Below are 18552 nucleotides of genomic sequence, written 5' to 3'. Positions count from 1 at the left end.
AGATTAAAGAAAAACAAACCAACATACATGGCATTTATAGACCTAGAAAAGGCATTCGATAATGTAAACTGGAATAAAATGTTCAGCATTTAAAAAAAATTAGGATTCAAATAACGAGATAGAAGAACAATTGCTAACATTTACAGGAACCAAACAACAACAGTAATAATTGAAGAACATAAGAAAGAATCCGTAATAAGAAAGGGAGTCTGACAAGGATATTCCTTACTCTCATTACTTTTTAATCTTTACATAGAACTAGCAGTTAATGATGTTAAAGAACAATTTAGATCCGGATTAATAGTGCAAGGTGAAAAGATAAAGATGCTACGATTTGCTGATGATATAGTAATTCGAGCTCAGGCAAAAGGATTTAGAAGGAATAATGAACGGCATGGATGAAGTCCTTTGCAAGAAATACCGCATGAAAATAAACAAACTAAACGAAAATAAAGAAATGTTGTAGAAAGATGGACACGAAGATCAACCGCTGAATGAAAAAGTAGGAAGAGAAAAGATGATGGAAGTAGAAGAATTTTGTTATTTGGGAAGTAGAATTACTAAAGATGGACGAAGTAGGAGAGATATAAAATGCCGAATAGCACAAGCGAAACGAGACTTCAGTCAGAAATATAATTTGTTTACATCTAAAATTAATTTAAATGTCAGGAAAAGATTTTTGAAAGTATATGTTTCGAGTGTCGCTTTATATGGAAGTGCAATTTGGACAATCGGAGTATCTGAGAAGACAAGATTAGAAGCTTTTGAAATGTGGTTAATAACGTGGGTAAATGTGGTTAAATGTGGTCTATAGGAGAATGTTAAAAATCAGATAGGTGGATAAAGTGACAAATGAAGAGGTATTGCGGCAAATAGATGAAGAAAGAAGCATTTGGAAAAATATAGTTAAAAGAAGAGACAGACTTATAGGCCACATACTAAGGCATCCTGGAATAGTCGCTTTAATATTGGAAGGACAGGTAGAAGGAAAAAATTGTGTAGGCAGGCCACTTTTGGAATATAACAAATTGTTAGGGATGTAGGATGTAGAGGGTATACTGAAATGAAACGGCTAGCACTAGATAGGGAATCTTGGAGAGCTACATCAAATCAGTCAAATGACTGAAGACAAAAAACAAAATAAACCTTTATAATTATTTTTTTTGTAAGTAGTCTTCAAAATAATTTTGAAATTCTGATTGGGAATTTCGTTAACACTTGCTTGGTGGTGGCATTCATCATTTATATATTAATTTTACGATTATTTTGAAAGTTAATTTTCTATTTGTTTCTAATGTAAATGAAAATTAGTTTAAAATGTACTTTGTAAATTTGATTTTTGCTTTTCCTGTAAATTGAAAGTTATTAAATTCAAACGAAAACTGGGCAAATTACTACTTTATAGTAATTTCAATAAATATAGTAATAAATCCTCTTCAAAAATTAAAAATTAAAAAAAATATATCTAATGACATCGACGGTTGATAAAAACCGGTTGAAATACATGACTGATCAAAGAAATAAATAAAAATAAAATCTATTCAAATGACTATCTACTTTGTGAGATTGTTTTAACATTTGCCGATATGTAGAAGCTTATTAATCAGTTAATATTTTTTATCTTTTATCTTTATTCTTTATGTCTGAAATCTTCATCCTTTTCATCAGAGCTAGTTAATTAACAATCCATAAGTCGTACAGATCTTATCGCAGCACCTGGTTTTCTTTCACATTAAAATTAATAATCGCATCTCTCATTTTTCTCTTTTTCATGATAAAATTCAAGTTATAGTTTATATATGGGTATCCCTGTTATTTAAATAATTAAATATTTTTAGAATTTATTTTGAAATCTTGAAAAGCTAGTTCTCGTTTACAGTTATTATTTTTTTTTAAATTACGAAGTTTCAATTTATTATTGTACTCAGCTTCAGTGAAAATCTACGGATTTACAAAATCTACGGATCTTATGACCTTTTCAGGATTATTATATGTAAACTTTACATTTCTTTCTTGATTGCCCTAGTACGGAATAATTCTGCGTTACTTAATTAATTGAAATGTCTTTCACTAAACCTAAGAATGCAGTAAACAAGGTTTTGTTTCCTTTTAGGGAAAATACCAGGTTGGTCCAGAGGTGAATGTGTCTTCTCAAATCAGTAGATTTTGAAGTCGAGAGTTGTAAGGTTCAAATCCTAGTAAAGGCAGTTGCTTTTATACGGATTTGAACACTAGATCGCGGATACCGGTGTTCTTTGGTGGTTGGGTTTCAAGTAACCACACATCTCAAAAATGGTCGACTTGAGACTGTACAAGACTACACTTCATTTTACAATTATAATTCATCCTTAATCATCCTCTGAAGTAATCCTGAAGGTGGTTCCGGAGGCTAAACAGGAAAATAAAAACAAGTTTCGTTTTAGGGACGCTTATCATTTAGACCAAACCACTTAGTTTTTTAAACCCTTTAACAAATAACATTTTACGAGATTATTAAAACAGACTTGTTGCATAATTTTATGAATTCATGTTCATGTTGTGCTTATTCTGTTATTTGATCGTCCATATTTTGGACTTCCTTTGAAGTAAATTGTTACAAATGCATTAGATTTTACGTCTGGATGACTTTCATGAGTATATTATAGTTTTAATTCAGTGAGTGTGTATCATCAACTAGTAAACAAAAATTGGCTCTTGTGGCTTACATTCATTAGCAGATATATTCATACTGATATCATCAAGTTAGTTGTAATAGGTCTGCTGATTACTTCCCTTGGATGAAGAAATCTACCTTATTTGAAGTTTAGTTAATTGATTTGCCAAACACGGAATTTTCATTGTGTGAAGTGTGGTATTGGACTACCCTTTCCCAGTTATTGACTTCTAGGTTTTTGGAATCATAATGTATATGGTTTTAATACTATTATATATCGTATTATTATATCGGTGGTGGGTAGACATGTTGAATGCCATTGTTTTATTCAGTCTTCTTTTGTGTTCCACACTGAAGTTGGTTTACAGCAACTCTCCATTTGTCTCTTTGAAATGCTTTTTCTTTCACTCTTTGTAACTATTATATATCACATCGTTCATAATTTGTTGACATTGTATTTAACTTGGCTTTTGCCTACATCTATTTCCTTCCACATAACCTTCTATTATTATTATTATTATTATTATTATTATTACAATGTTTTCACGACGAAGTACATACTCAGTTAGAACTGCTCATCTTTTTTTTTTAATATTCTCTGCAGCCTCCGTTCTTCTCCTACTTTTTTCAAACCTCTTCATCAGTTATTCTGTCACACCACCTTATTTTCAAAATCTTCCTATAACACCATATCTCAAAGGCTTCAATTCTTCTTTTTCCTCACTTCCTACGCTCAAAACATAGCTTCAATAATTTTCCCATGTTTTCAATGAAACAACTGTGGAAGAAAATAAATTTTACTTTGAGAGTTTGTTTTGCTTGATTTGTACGGCTAACCATATATCTTCTACTTCGTTCATCACTAGTAAAAAATAGTAAAAAATAAGTATTGTAACTTCGGTTTGTGATTGCAGAAATGAATTTTTTGTTGACGCAAATTCCAAGAATTTTACTTGATAGATTTATGCTCACAAATTTTTTAAATCAAAATGCTGCCTATTTGTAAAACAATCCAAATCTAAGTTTTACCTTCAAGGACGAAGAACAAAACTGATCAAATTCAAAAAGAAATATAAAATGTTTCGGTAACTCTCAAACAAACCAGTTAAAATATAATATTAAGTTTGAAACTAGTAAAATTATCCAAGGTATTACAGCCATACATTTATTCAGAATGCAAAAAAATTAAATGTCACGTACAAAAATATCTAAAATCAGAAAATGGAAGTATTTTTTAAAATTTAAGCATATAAGCTACAAGAAATGGAGCTAATCCTATTATATTAAAAGAGACTAATACAGATTGTTAATATTAAAAAATCTAGCTAATACCCACATATTAGAAAGATGTACACCATTAATAAAGACTAGAATAGCGCAAACAAGGGATTTTTTTTAGAATACACATTTACATACAAGAAGTGGTGCTCTAGAAACGAGAAAATAAGTTGCCGAAAGCACCATATGCTAACAAACATTATTTCAAGCAATTGAGAAAGGAAAGAGATTTTATTCGCCAAATATTAGGAAAAATGCTTATTTTTCACAAATTCAATTGCTTTTTTGAGGGATAAGTGAAAGGAAACAAAGAGAAATGAAAACCAAGAGGGACGTTATGTGTGACATCCAGGAGAAGGAAAATGTCAATAGTAATGTGAAACCTACCAACCATTGAAAAGAAGATGAATGTAGCACGCGCTGGGGGGTTGAATCAACTCCAAGAAAATTAATCAAAAGATATCTTCAAAATAAACACCTTATAATTAAAAATAATCAATCTTCCAAAGATATCTTTATAGCCAATTTTTGCTTCCAGCAGATCAGTGTGTAGAGGTAACAAGAGTAGGATCCTTTGGATACTTTGAATGTATAGAAAATTTTTCTTCATTCATATTAAAATAAGTAAACCTACAGATATCACAACTTGAACCTTTAATAGTAGCATGAGTGAAGAAGGCTGTAGATACAGCAAGTAAATGATATGCATGCAATTGGCAAAGGAAGCTGTCAAATATCATTACTGCATGGAAAGCTTCAACTATTTTATGGAAGAGAGTAAATACAAATTTAAACTGCTCTTCAATAAATTAATGTTTTATATTTAGTATTTTAAAGAATCTTGTGATGTTTAAAAAAAAACCTTTATCAGTAATAATAAATGTCAAATTCGTATTTAGAAAAGTAAAAATAAATAAATTTACAAATTACAATATATTAAAAATTCAAAACTTTATTATCTAATTATTGATCGGATTATAATTATTAATTTTAACTAGTTGGAAAATGCATTCAATTCAAAAAATTAACTTTAATACAAAAAAATACTGTTTTTATTATAGAAAACTGAAAATTGGATAATGTAAACGAAAAGTTTGAAAAAATAGAATATATTTCTTCACGAACTCAAAAAAAAAAAAAAAATTATAAGAAGTAGAAGGAATTATGTTTAATTTTCATAGTGAAGTTATTTTATGCAAATAAAATATTATTTTAATCTATTACAGTAAACAATATTTGTTTTTTTGTATTTATTGATTAAAACATCAAAATAGAGTTAAAATCCCTACCTACTAAATCATTGTCAGTATTCAGCACTCCTATTCATAGTAGGTTTCTTTAAAATATAAAGATCCATCAAACCACTTAAACAAATGTATACATTAATTCAGCACATTTGCAGCAGATACATAAATAAATATTGCACTCTGAATCATTCACGAACGAAACCGAAAGGAAGATCCGTCTTCCACGACACTGATGGAATATCAAATATTACATTTGATATAAATACCTACGTACGTCAAACGAAATATTATGCACCCACTCCATTGCGCATATAAAATCAATTAATTAAATTATAAAATATACTAAAAGGACCTAGCGCAAATACTTTTTTCCAATTATATTTTTAAATAACAATTTAAAATAATAAAAAAATCTAATTAAAAACTGTAAATAAGTAATTAAAATAATAATTACTTATATAATTAAAAAAATACAACGTTAAAGACAAAAATCTTCTTTCTTTTTCCTGTTTAGCCTCCGGTAACTACCGTTTAGATAATTCTTCAGAGGATGATATGTAATGAGTGTAAATGAAGTGTAGTCTTGTACATTCTCAGTTCGACCATTCCTGAGAAGTGTGGTTAATTGAAACCCAACCACCAAAGAACACCGGTATCCACGATCTAGTATTCAAATCCGTGTAAAAATAACTGGCTTTACTAGGAATTGAACGCTGTAACTCTCGACTTCCAAAGATAAAAATCTTACTGCTAAAATAATTTACTCCTTAAAAATTGAACTGTTTTTTTTATAATCAATAACCTATCAGAAATAAAAAAAAGCATAATTAATATACAAAACAAAAACTTTTCTTTATGCATTTCATATCAAAACATTTCAATAACGGTTTGTAATCAATCAGATTAACTGATGAATAGCTTAACAGAAATTCTGAAGATAAAAAGTATTAGTTTTAGTTACAGGTTATTAAAATTTTATTGATTGTTATTTTGTTAAAATTAAATTCATCTGCTGAAGCAATACTGGCTTCATTTATTTCAGATATAAACATGAAGTTTATTAATTTTAAATACGTTATATATTTTTTATATTATGTATCAAAATATTGGAGGTTCTGTAAGCTCTCAACGCGTTCGAACATGTTTTTTCCCGCTCCGTATTTGTGCAGTTTTTCTTACAGTTTTGTATTATAATTTAATTGTTTTTTTCCGTTTTTTGAGTTACTTTTATTGTTTTATGTTACTAATAGTCATTTTGTTTCGTTTTTGTTTGTTTTAAATTTTATATTCTGGTGCTTCACTGCGGTAACCAAGGCCTGTTTGCTTGGTTTCACAGCTGTTATTATTAATTTATTCAGTTTGTTTACATTCGTTTGATAGTTTTGTTTCATTTAAAATTACTTTTCTTTAATTTATTTTTTGTCGTTTTTGGACTATGACCGAGCCAAATCGTTCCGAGGGCACTATCCCACATGTTGGAGGGGATTTTATTCCCGCTGAAGGAAGACGGTCTGGAAAGAAAGGGAGGCTTCTCGGGTTTTGGTGCGTGAGGACCACTAGAACAGCAGCAGAACCAATAGTGCGGCGGAAAGAGAGGCTGCGGAATTTTGGCGTGAGAAGCGACTGATGGTAAAACGCAGAGAAACCAAGAAGAAAGACACTTTGGCTCGGCGACAGGGAAAGGCTGTCGTTTCGCCGGTTTTGCTGCTGAGGGTTTTTGCAGGTGGTAGCGGCCTCGAGCAGGACTTCCCGCCTCTTCCAATAAAGTCTGACGATGATATGGAAGTGTGGTAGGGAATTCCGAAGACATCTAGGAAACGAAGATTGCGCCTTTCTCCACCGGTTGCTGAGGAAACAAAGAAGTCCAAGTCTGATGGTAGGGGCTCCTTATACTCCTCAGAGGAGACCTCTGAATTGGCGAGGTGTGGGTCATTCCAGGATGTCTCCTGGAATGGCAAAGGGTAGACGGAAGGGAAGATAAGTGGAGGTGGTGCAAAGAGCCTTAAAATCCGGAAGAGATATTTTATTAATAAGATGACTTTCTTGTTTAACCACTTTAGAGAATTAATATCGCTTGTGCGGCAACATACGAAAACAAAAGTAGAAATAAAAAAGTCTTCCGGACGTATAGATGCCTCTAATCGTATGATAAAGATGTTTCAATATGTTATTGTTGAAAGAATCGTAGAGCTTCTGGAGGGACAAATAACTCTGTCGGGTACGGTGCAAGAGGCCACCAAGACATATTTCATTGTCATGGACGTGGCTTTGCAGATTCCAGCTGCGGCTCTTGACCAGAATGCGTCCTGGTCAGGTGCGGAGTTCCGTCGAATGATTGATTGATAATGTTGTTGCTGACGAAGACTTTGAGAGACACGTTCTTCGGGGCAGGCCTGAGGATGTTTTCCAACATCTATCAGTCCTGGTGGAGGTCACCGCTGGGGTAGTACTGGGTAGTACTGGGTTTGCTTACATTATTGATCTGGCGGATGGGATTGACCATTCGAATTACACTTCGGTATTTCGTAAAAAAACATGGACTGGGAACCTGGCTCTTTCGGGTAAATTGACGGCGGGCCAAGTCCTTTTTGAACAGTCATCTACTCTAGACCTGTCCGGGGACGGCAGTGTTACTAAGTTGACCTTGGTCGTACTAATTACGCCTAATAATTAACTCGGTGGCTGGAGACCGTGAGGTGGCCTCCGTTGTCTGTGCCGGTCGGTTCCTCAGGCGAGGAAGGATGGGAACAGTCTGACGGTGTGTTCAGGACCATCGGGACGAGTTGAGCAACTTTTTCGCCGCGCAGTTGAATATTTCAGTCGGCTGGTGAGGAAGAAACACTTTGTGTACTTGTTAGTGTTGATGCAGAAGAATATCGGCAGGAAACGGCTGGTAGGCCCGTCGACAACGACAGTGTTATTCAAAGCGGAGGGGAAAATTTACGCTGGCCTCCTCTGCTAAGTGAAAGGAGCTGTAACGCCTCGTGAAGTCGGGGTCCTCTTGCGCGTAACGAACAGGATGAGGACCTCCACATTCGGATGTGGGCCGGTAGCAGTGCTGCCGAACGGATAAACAAGGATATTTCGGTGAAGGTCGAGTGCACCACTTAGCCCAGGATATGGAGGGACGGTAGGAGGGTCCACATCCTTGTTAAGGAATGGATGTGCTCACTACTCAGCAGGATGTGTTCATTACGGAATTTAGGAATATCACGGGTGAGCCAGTGTCGATCGAAGTTATGTCCATACGACCGGCCTATGGTATGACTCAGCTGGTCACTGCGGCTGTGCCACCCATCTTTGCGGATAAATTATTCGATGATGGATGTAACCGTATTTGATGGTGGGTTGTTGGGTTACGAGATGTTCATTTGACGACCTTTGTTTTCGCTGCTGGAAGCCAGACCTTAGAGTTAATTCGTGTACCGGTCATGATCGTAGTGGCCACTGTCCGGTGTCCTTCCTCTCGGTTGCATGGACAAGCCCTCGTGGGTAGGGGTTGCAGGGTTTCACCTGCAACATGAAGCCTGCTTACTGCTGATGGTGTCTAGGAGGAACAGCTCCGTCCAGGATCGGTGGGAGGCTTTGGCGTCCTACAATCAATGATTGGACTGGGACTCCTTTGCAGCACCTCTGAGAGAGGGAATGTAAGATCGTAGTCCCGGTGAATGGGGGTTCCCTATTACAGGCAGGACATTAAGACCGGAGTCCCGGTGAGGGTACCCCTTCGGAGGTCCTCTCAATAGAGGCGTGGCATGTACTGGAAGACCGAGTCACGGCTACCTGGGCGGGACCTTTTGTTCTGCCGAGATGGTTTGAGACGAAGGCATCATCCTGGAGCTGAGTTATGCTTAGATGCTGTTCCGGCTCTGGGCGGAAGGGTAAATGAAGGTGAAAAAAATTATATTTCTTATGCACTAAATATGTTTTGATGCACTCGAGAAAAACAGATAACTAATCATCTAGACCTATTTGCATTTCTGTAATGATGAATCTCGGATAAAATTGATTGTAAAGTACTTATGAGAGGATTCTTTTTAGGGCCTTTTTTCTAAATGTTTTTAGAATATGTTTTTACTATCAAAATTTGCATAGATTTAAATTTTTAAACCTTTAACCTGACAATTTATAATATTACTTATTATCCTTCATTACAGATAGTATGCTTTTCGATAAATCCCGTAAAATAAAAGTTCCTTTCTTATTCAAAAATACACATAACAGATAATTATATTATCCATACGGGACGCTTAAAATTTATGTAAATAGTGAATTACATAAAAAACTTTAATTATGTACATAAAAGAATAGAGTTCTTTACCCAATCAAAAGTATTTCATTTTTCTTATTAAGTTAGAATCAATGAAATTTCAGTGAAACAATTAATGTTAAAAAACTCTTATTATGTAACGCTTAAAAATAAATTAATTACTTTCACATCGAGAAATAAGTTTTTTTGCGCATTATTTGAGTTGATTTAAAAAACAAATAAATATACAAACTATCGCTATAAACAGTTAGAGAAAGAAGTATATTCACGAACCTTTTATATGCATGTATGAATTGATGGTTTTATCCTAATGCTACAATGTTTCTTTCAAGAATATTTATTCAAGCACATTAAAGAGATATATATCATACTAGATATGATTTTAATCAATCATTCGTTAGTTACAAATAGACCTGTCAGCTCCACACTCGTTAATTTCTGTTTTAACAATGAAAACACAGTATAAAGCTAAGTTAAAGAAAAATCCGTTAATAAAATCAAATTTGAAATACTTCAACTTCCATGACATTTTATATTTATCTTTTCATCGCCCTTATAACATAATATTGTTTTTATTTTCCTAATACATATTTAGAATATGAAGGACCACTTTTAATTTCTTCTTTATTCAAAGCTTACATTTTTTAATTAATATTTTATATGTTATCGCTTCGCTGATCATGAAGAGTCGAAACTGTACAAAAAACAAAGTAGATTAAAACGCAAAAAGTATCCAGTCAGACATTTCTACTTCATAAGGAAGAACTATGATACACATTATACAGAGAAGAGCATCCTTCTCGCCGATTTCCGTACGCAACCAATTTTGTACTTTTACCGTCCCTTACGACTACTGAAATTTATTTATTCAATTATTTAATATTCTTGCTAAAACAATATTAAGGTTTCAATAATAAAAATATCTATGCGTTTAATAATATAATGTTATTTAAGAGGATTTATTTATTTAAAATGAACAGAAAATAATAACTAATAAAAACTAGCAATAGAGGCTGAAATATTTTCAGATTATTATGTAAATTAATATTTTTAATATCAATTTTTTTAAATATTTCAATCAGTAGATATTAATTATAACGAATAAGTATTTTGTAAACAACTGATTTAAAAAAAAAATAATAAAAAACCGAAATTAGAATCAACCTTTGTACGAGAAAATACGTTGAAGTTTCTTCAATAGCCGTAAATAAAAAAAACTCTGATAGCAGATAAACAGAGATGTTATTAACAAACATTCTGAATTTTTCAACTCTTAGAAAATTTTCTTTGTACATTTTATTGCCTTCATAAAGATTTTTAAAAATATTCTCAGAATTAGTTACTACTCCTATAAACTGAATTGTGCGTATTCTTAATTTTGGCCTTCTGTAAACTGAATTGCTTATCATTGATCTAGTCTATAGAACAACTAATCTACTTTACAGTCAATCATAAAATCCATTCCAGTAGCTTTGATATTATTATTATTATTCCACATTTTCATAGCTTTCTCTAAACATTCTTTAACTCGGATTAATTTATACCGATGAGATCAAGCATGCTCTTGTTGACTAAGTGCCTTCCGGACAACATGGCAGGTGTCAGTTTTCACGCTCTTTTGCATTAGCGGGTGGTTATTCCACTGGATTTTCAGTTTTTCAAGACTGTTGTGCAAAGTAGATGGTATTATTTTCTCCGCAGAGAATATTACCAAATATTCCCAAATGTTGGGATTATATAAATCTCTTTTTGATTCCACATTTCCTTAACTTTAAAAACAAGATCTGTATATTTCTGCAGCTTCTGATTGTGCTTAATGTTGAAGTTTTAACTTGATGGGATGGCCCCGTCTATTTGGTAAGTTACTTTTTCCATTTTGTCAACTACTAAGATATCTGGCTGTTTACAGTTGATGTGTTTTACTGTTATAATTCCTTGGTTTCAGAGAATTTTTACATTGCTGTTTTCTGAAAAAGAGGATGGTTCGTGTATAGTAGGGCTTACTTTGAAAATCTAACTTGTATCTGTTGCAGAGTTCTATATGTACGATTTTCGCTACGTTAATGTGCCTACTAGTGTACTCCGTCGCAGCTAGAATCGGACAGTCAGTGATTATATGTTCTATTTTTTCATTGTATAGCATACATACCTTACATGGGTTTCTGATATTTTCTTAAGAATAAATTTCTTGAAACTTCTTGTTGCTACTACATGATCCTGTAACCTACATATAAACACGGAATGTTACATTGCTTGCACATGCCAAAAATTTGAAGCCGTTTTGTCAACTCCTTCTTGGTCGAGGTGATGCCTATGTCTGCCATGCTGCTATTTCCTTCCCCAAACTAGAAATTTATCTGCATTGCTCTCTTTCTTGTGTTCTACGTTGTTGGTCCGGTTGGCTGGGTTTAATGTCGTGTAGTTTTGGTCTGCCGCTATGATGACTTGATGGAAGGAATTTTGCTTGTTACGGAAGTAATCCCTACCCGTAGTATACATGATTATGTCGAGTACTCCTCTTCAGCCTTCCTTTCTCGGTAGCGTGAATCTTTCTTTTGAGAAGTGGATGTGGTAGGACTTTTCTTGGTAAAATATTTTCCTAGTGAGACTGTGTAACTCGTCTGATTCTGCTTCGCTGTACTTTATTATACCTAATGGATATATGAGGACTGGTATTGCATATGTGTTCATTGCTTTTATTTTATTTCTCTCATTAAGTTCCGATCTTAAAATTCGTTTTATTCACTTTTCGTACGTTTTCTTAATTTTTCTTTAATAGCCTTGTGTTTTAGTTTTCTTGTCTGATCGCATCCTAGGTACTTGTACAGATCCACTTCTTTCATTTTTTCTATGCTACCTTGGGTCTGCAGGTCGTAATTTTACTCCTGGTGGACCTTTCTCTTCACCATGGCGTTTATCTTGGGTTTACAAATTCCTAGCTCCAATGTAAGGACTTCGCTGAACATTTCGACAAGTTTGAGCAGTTGCCGCATCTGATGTTCAGTTTCTTCATACATCTTTAGGTCGTCCATTTAGAATAGGTGTACCATTTTGCAAATTCCTGCTAACTATTTTGTATTATAACTGTACCTTTAGTGTGCTTGAGACTGGGTTAACAGCCATACAGAATTAGAGCGGACTTATGTCGTCTCCTTGAAATATTCCTCTATTTAAGTTTAAGGGTCTTGTTTATATTTTTCTTATCGCTTTCTTTGCGATTAGTATCCTGCTCCAAGCTCCCATTACATTTTTCAAGAACCTAACCGTCTTTTCTTCAACTTGATAGGTTTCTAAGATCTTCGTCAGCCATGAATGCGGCACGCAATCGAATGGCTGTTTACAGTCTATATAGGCAATTCATAGGTTCCTTTTGGTGTATTGTGCTTGTTGCGTGGTTACGTTATCAATGATTATTTGTTCTTTGCTCCCTCTTGCAGCTTTTGCACATTCCTTCTGCTGTACATGGAGGACTTTCCTGGTTTCTAGGTGCTTGTATATTTTGTTGGCAATTATTGTTATTTGTTTTTTAAGTTTTAGGAACATCGACTACTATGTCAATTAACCCACTCCATGTCAAAAATAAAAAAAAAAAAAAAAAAAAATCTTTTCCTACCCAAAAAACAAAACATAGGGGACATAGTTCAGGAATAACATTGTCAAAAAGAGCATCTAAAAAATACTTTTCAATGGTTACTGAAACCCCGAAAACACAGCATAGCAAGGGTGCAAAGGCCCTTGTTATTTTTAAATTTCTAGCCAGTTCTTACGAAATTTGATTAGAACGCTCAAAACAAAACTTGTGTGATGAATATTAAAACGCACGTTAAAAAGTATATTAAACAAAGTATTGCAAGGGTATAAAGAGCCCTTGCCATTTAAGATCACACAAACACTTATATTAAAACCTCAAAAAATACACATACATTTTCCATATCAATAAAAAAAATTAAAAAATATATTTAATAATAAAATTCTTGTTTGAGACATCTGATGTTTCTCTTGTTCAATACTATCGTCTTAATTCCCTTTAGGCCATCCTTTTTGTTTCTCTTTTCCATTTTTCTTAAGGTCTCGATGTCAAATTCTGCGATATCTGATACATCCGAGTTCGATCCTTCAGTTCCTCTGGCGAAAATCACAGAGTATCTTCTGCTGCCAGCATTAGATTTCAACGGCTCCATTGGCGCAGTCGGAAGTATATCACAGTCGAGACTGGATTTACTCGCTGTAAGAACGTTCGGGGTGGCCGAGTGTCTCGCCCTCTCAGCTAAAGGCCCCCGTGATTTCGGAGACTCCATTGCTGTTTTTTCCAAATCTTCCTTTTCCAAAACCAGTGTTTGCTGTGTCGCATGTCCCAGAGTTGCAATTTTTTTCAATCGAACATTAACTTCAGATTCTTTCTCCATTTTCGTTTAAATTTGCTTCGCCTTTAAAATAGTCAAACGCTCCAGTGGAGTAAGCCACTTTGGTTTTGGCAGATCAGTTTTTATTTTAGACCACTTTGGACTCCTGTCCCTAGTTTGTCGTTTCTTTAATTTCTGATCAATTACTATTTTCACTAAGATTGCTAAGGCTGGCACGAGTTCTATTACTACGTCTTTTGGTTTGAATGTGCAGAAACAGCAACAACCTGTGCAAAAGACTTGGCCTTTGGCGTTCTACTATGCACGATTTTCCTTGATTCATAATAACTGACCTTCTGAACGGTTTTTATCTCCTGTATCGCAATTTCATTCTTATATTTTGGATAATTTCTTAATCTGGTACTATGCTGTTCATTAATATTGACACATATCGGCGGGTCCCTGCGTGAATCATCCGAATGCAATGGTTGACACATGTGCAAATCTGTTTCCTCGTACATCTCGCTGCCGTGTGTCCACATTTTTATTTATAAAAATCTTTATAAATTTATACGAAATCTTTATGAAATTTACTATCATTAAATGTCATAATATTTTTTGCTAGATTATATTAAAATTAAATCCATAAATGTAGAAGAAAAAATTGTTACAGAATACTTTTATTATATACTCTGATTATTAAATTAAAAATGATCACTTAAATGTAATAAATTTCTTATTTATAAACTCGATATGCTACTTTATTTAACACTTTAATTAAACAAAAATGTATTAATCGATTTTTGTCGTTGTAATTTTTCTTTACAAATTATTTTTAAATAAAATTAAAAAAAACAAATTTAATTACAGTAATACAATTAAATCTTAGGTAAAAGTAATTAATGTGGAATAAAAAATATTCAGTTTGATAAAATTTTTAAATTCCAGTTTCAAATTTTCAAATAATCTCTTTTAAATTGATATTTAAAATTAAATATATAAGGTTTGGTTTGTTCTGTGTGTTTGCGTGCTCGCGCGCGCGTATGTAATCTACTACCAAATATTTCAGCATTATGTTGAAATGTTGTATACCTCTTTACTTCTTTTAATAACCTGCAAATGTAAAACAAAAAGTTGTCAAGAAAATTAAATAATTACAATTAAACAGTATTAAGATGTTGAAAAATTTACGACTAAGTTTTCTTATATTCAAGATTACTTTTGTCTTCTAAATAACAAGCTGACCCTACCTTAAAAAAAAATGTTTTGAAAGCGTTTATTTCGACCTTTACTTTTTTTAATCACAAAATATACATGACATTTAAAAAAAGTGGTTGGGTAAAAAAGATAAGGACTAACAATACAAGGATTAATTTTTCAAATTATAAAGTTTCCTTCGAGGTACAAAGCGATGTAAAATTAAGATAATTTCCTTTTAGCGGAATTATTCTTTGTCAATAGTTGTTTATTAACGTAAAACAAATTCTATCTATATCAGAGCTCGTGTAAGAAAGAAAAAATCAATCAAGTTCCCGGGATGACAAGGTGAGCATGCAGGTTTCCATGGTTACTGATTCATGTTTGTACGCTCGTAAGTACTCATATCTCATTTTGTATAGACTATTTTAAACCACGCTAATAAACCCAAATTAGAAACAATTTATAACTTCCGACCTCTACCGGTATTGATAAACCTACAACCATAGAAATATTACCACAACTTCCTGATCGCGGAAATAAAGCTCTTGTCGTATTTATTACCTTGCAACGGAAGTTTGAGAAAGATATTTTTTTTTAATAATATTTTTTCAATATTTTAAACATTTTATAATTTTTTTAAAATATTTATCAAGCTTTATATTCTGTCACACCCATATTTATAAATCGTATTTTATATTAACAACACATCATTTTACATTCATATCGAATTACGCTTTCATGTATATTTTATTAAATGTTGAAATATAAAAATTGTTGTTAATTATTTTTTTCCAATGTGAGGTAAAATGTAATACGAAATTTTTTAATTCTTTACAGTACCATTCATTTTTACTTAATAATATAAAGTATAGATTACCTTCAGTCACTTTTGCAAGGTAAAACATACAGCAAGTGAAAACCTAATAGCAAATCCTTATTAGCATAATTATTATCGTTCATTATTTTTTTTAATTTTTTTTTTTTTAATATATTTATTGAAGGACTTATTATTTGTATATTTTATATATATTATATTTATATATAATGGAGAGGTTGCCCGGAGAAAATAATATCCCTAAAACTTATGATGGACTTACATAAAAGACGGAAAAAACAACTAATAATCACCTTCGTCGACTTTAAAAGGGCCTATGATTGTATACACCGACCATCCATGCTGAATATTCTGAAAAACCTGGGCCTTCACCCTAAACTCGTAAACATAATAAAATTAACTTTAACCGATACCCAGTCCAGAGTGAAATTCAGAGGTGAACTCTCTCTACCCTTCTACATAAAAACTGGATTGAGGCAAGGAGACGGCCTCTCACCACTCCTTTTTAACTGCGCCCTCGAATTTGTCATGAGAAAATGGTATGAAATAATCCCAAAAATATAAAAATGGGTACTAAGAAAAACTCCATCGCACTAAATTGCCTAGGATTTGCAGATGACCTCGCTCTTAAAGCAAATAATATTCAAGAAGCCAAAACACAAATCATGAGCCTTCAAAACCTAGCACAAAAGATAGGGCTTCATTTCTCTTTCGAAAAACTGAACTAATGGCCAAAGATCCTCTGGCAATAGAGCACATCACGGTAAACAATCAGAAAATTAAAATAGTAAAACAATTTCAATATCTAGGAGAAATAATAACTTATAATTTAAATGAAAAAGTGACATGGCAAAACAGGACAAATAAAATGATTAAATCCCAAAAATTAACTTGGTCAACATATAAAAAAAAATGCCTTTCTGCTAAAACATAACTTAAACATTATAAAACTGTAGTTCAGCCAGAAGTCACCTACGGAAGCGATACCCATTTCAAATCACTCAGAAAAACCGAATTGATAAAATTCTGAAAATAGAGAGGAGAATTGTCAGAACGTGTATCAATAAAAAACACAAAAGAAGGCCAATCGTGGATTGTGCCAAATGAGGTGGTGTATCGAGAAATAGAGCCTGTTGCTGATACTATGCGGAAAAAAAGAATCTCTTTCTTTGGTCATCTCATAAGGACACCGGAAACAAGACTGTCAAGAAATATCATTAAAAAGCTCTGGTTCCAAAAGCTAGAAGTAGGCTGGATCAAAGAAATTAGAGAAGATATGAAAGAATTGGGAATTTCCCTGACTGACCTACAGAATAAAACTAAAACTCTGTTTTACAGAGCTAAAAGACAAAAGCATTAGATTTAAACAAAAGACAGACAAACGAGACAAAATACAACGAAGAGGGTGTTTACGGATGAAGAAAAGAAAGCAAGATCTGAACGGATGAAGAAATACTGGGCAGCTCGGAAGAGTAAAATAACACGCTTTTCTCAGAAAAAATCCAACTAAAATTGACTTAAGTGGTCCCACGTTGGCCGTAAAAGCAGAATAATAATATTATATTTACAGCATTATACGAAGTAAAGGAAGTATTGCGATCGAAAAACATCTCGGTTTTCATATTTCAACGGAAATATCCATTTTGATCATCCCTGAATCCATGTTGACTAGTTTCGGCGTGACATTTGTACGTACGTACGTATCTCACATAACTCAAAAACGATTAGCCTTAGGATGTTGAAATATTGGATTTGGGACAGTTGTAAACTCTAGTTGTGCAAATCCTCTTTTGATCGCAATCGACTAGACCAAAAGTGTCCAAAAAAGCCTAAAATCCAAAACATTTGAACTTCGACTTATTATTAACTGCAGTAATAATCCCTCATTGAGAGCTTTTCAACAACATAACCAGAAGTCGTTCTTATTTTCATTGGTTAAAGAGTTACAGGCACATTGGATCAAATCTAACTTCAAGTCCTTTAATTTTAAGCTTTTTGTAATTTAAATATATAGATTTATTAATAGTTATTGACCTGTGTTTGTAAAAATAAAAATACAATAAATAAAATTCAATAATAACTATAAAAAAAGAAAAAAATATCATTAGTTATTAATGAAATAAAATTTTTTGTATTTTTAAAAAAAATGTGTAGATGTAATTTAATGGACGTACAAGGAAGTCACGTGGTGTCCATATGACATGTGTCACTGATTCTGTGTCACTGATTATGATTTTGGTCACCCCACTTATTTCCGGCGAGTCAGTTTCCATTTATTTGGAGTAATTTTAATTGCGTTTAGTTTCATGATTAGTTTTCTCCGTTCCATTACTCCATCTGGTTATGACAGCTGCTGTTACACGAATTTTATCATCTGCCACCGGAATCGGAATCATGACCATATTTGAACAAATTGTTTCCATTCCGACAGTTTCGCCTGCGCTTTCATTTCCTGAGATGTCAGCGTGCCCTGAAGTCTATACAAATAAACATCGCTGTCTCGTTTTATTTTATACATATAGAAAGGACATGAGATTTGCTATAAGGAAATTATCTATGTTCTTGTTCCAATACTAGTTAGTGCACTTAAAATATCGAAATGTGAAAGTATTCTCTCTTTGCAAAAATGTTCTTCCTACCTAAGAGCAATATACAGCAATGAACTTTGTCGCTTAAACTTGTCATACCTGGGAATTTTCAGGAAAGAGCTTCTCAATTTATATAAC

The 18552-nt window shown here is 33.0% G+C and overlaps 1 protein-coding gene across 1 annotated transcript in view; it reads right to left on the bottom strand.

Annotated features, from left to right (window-relative positions):
- Positions 1-13854, bottom strand: part of LOC142331417 (octopamine receptor beta-1R-like) — a 222084-nt gene extending 208230 nt beyond the window's left edge. Inside the window, exon 1 of the mRNA XM_075377667.1 lies at positions 13742-13854. Coding sequence (XP_075233782.1) covers positions 13742-13854 — 113 coding nt within the window. The remainder of the gene's footprint in view (positions 1-13741) is intronic.
- Positions 13855-18552: the final 4698 nt, after the last annotated feature.

The sequence above is a fragment of the Lycorma delicatula genome, chromosome 1 (assembly GCF_047948215.1).
Source record: "Lycorma delicatula isolate Av1 chromosome 1, ASM4794821v1, whole genome shotgun sequence".
Lineage (NCBI taxonomy): Eukaryota > Metazoa > Arthropoda > Insecta > Hemiptera > Fulgoridae > Lycorma > Lycorma delicatula.
This window is presented reverse-complemented; position numbering and strand designations above follow the sequence as displayed.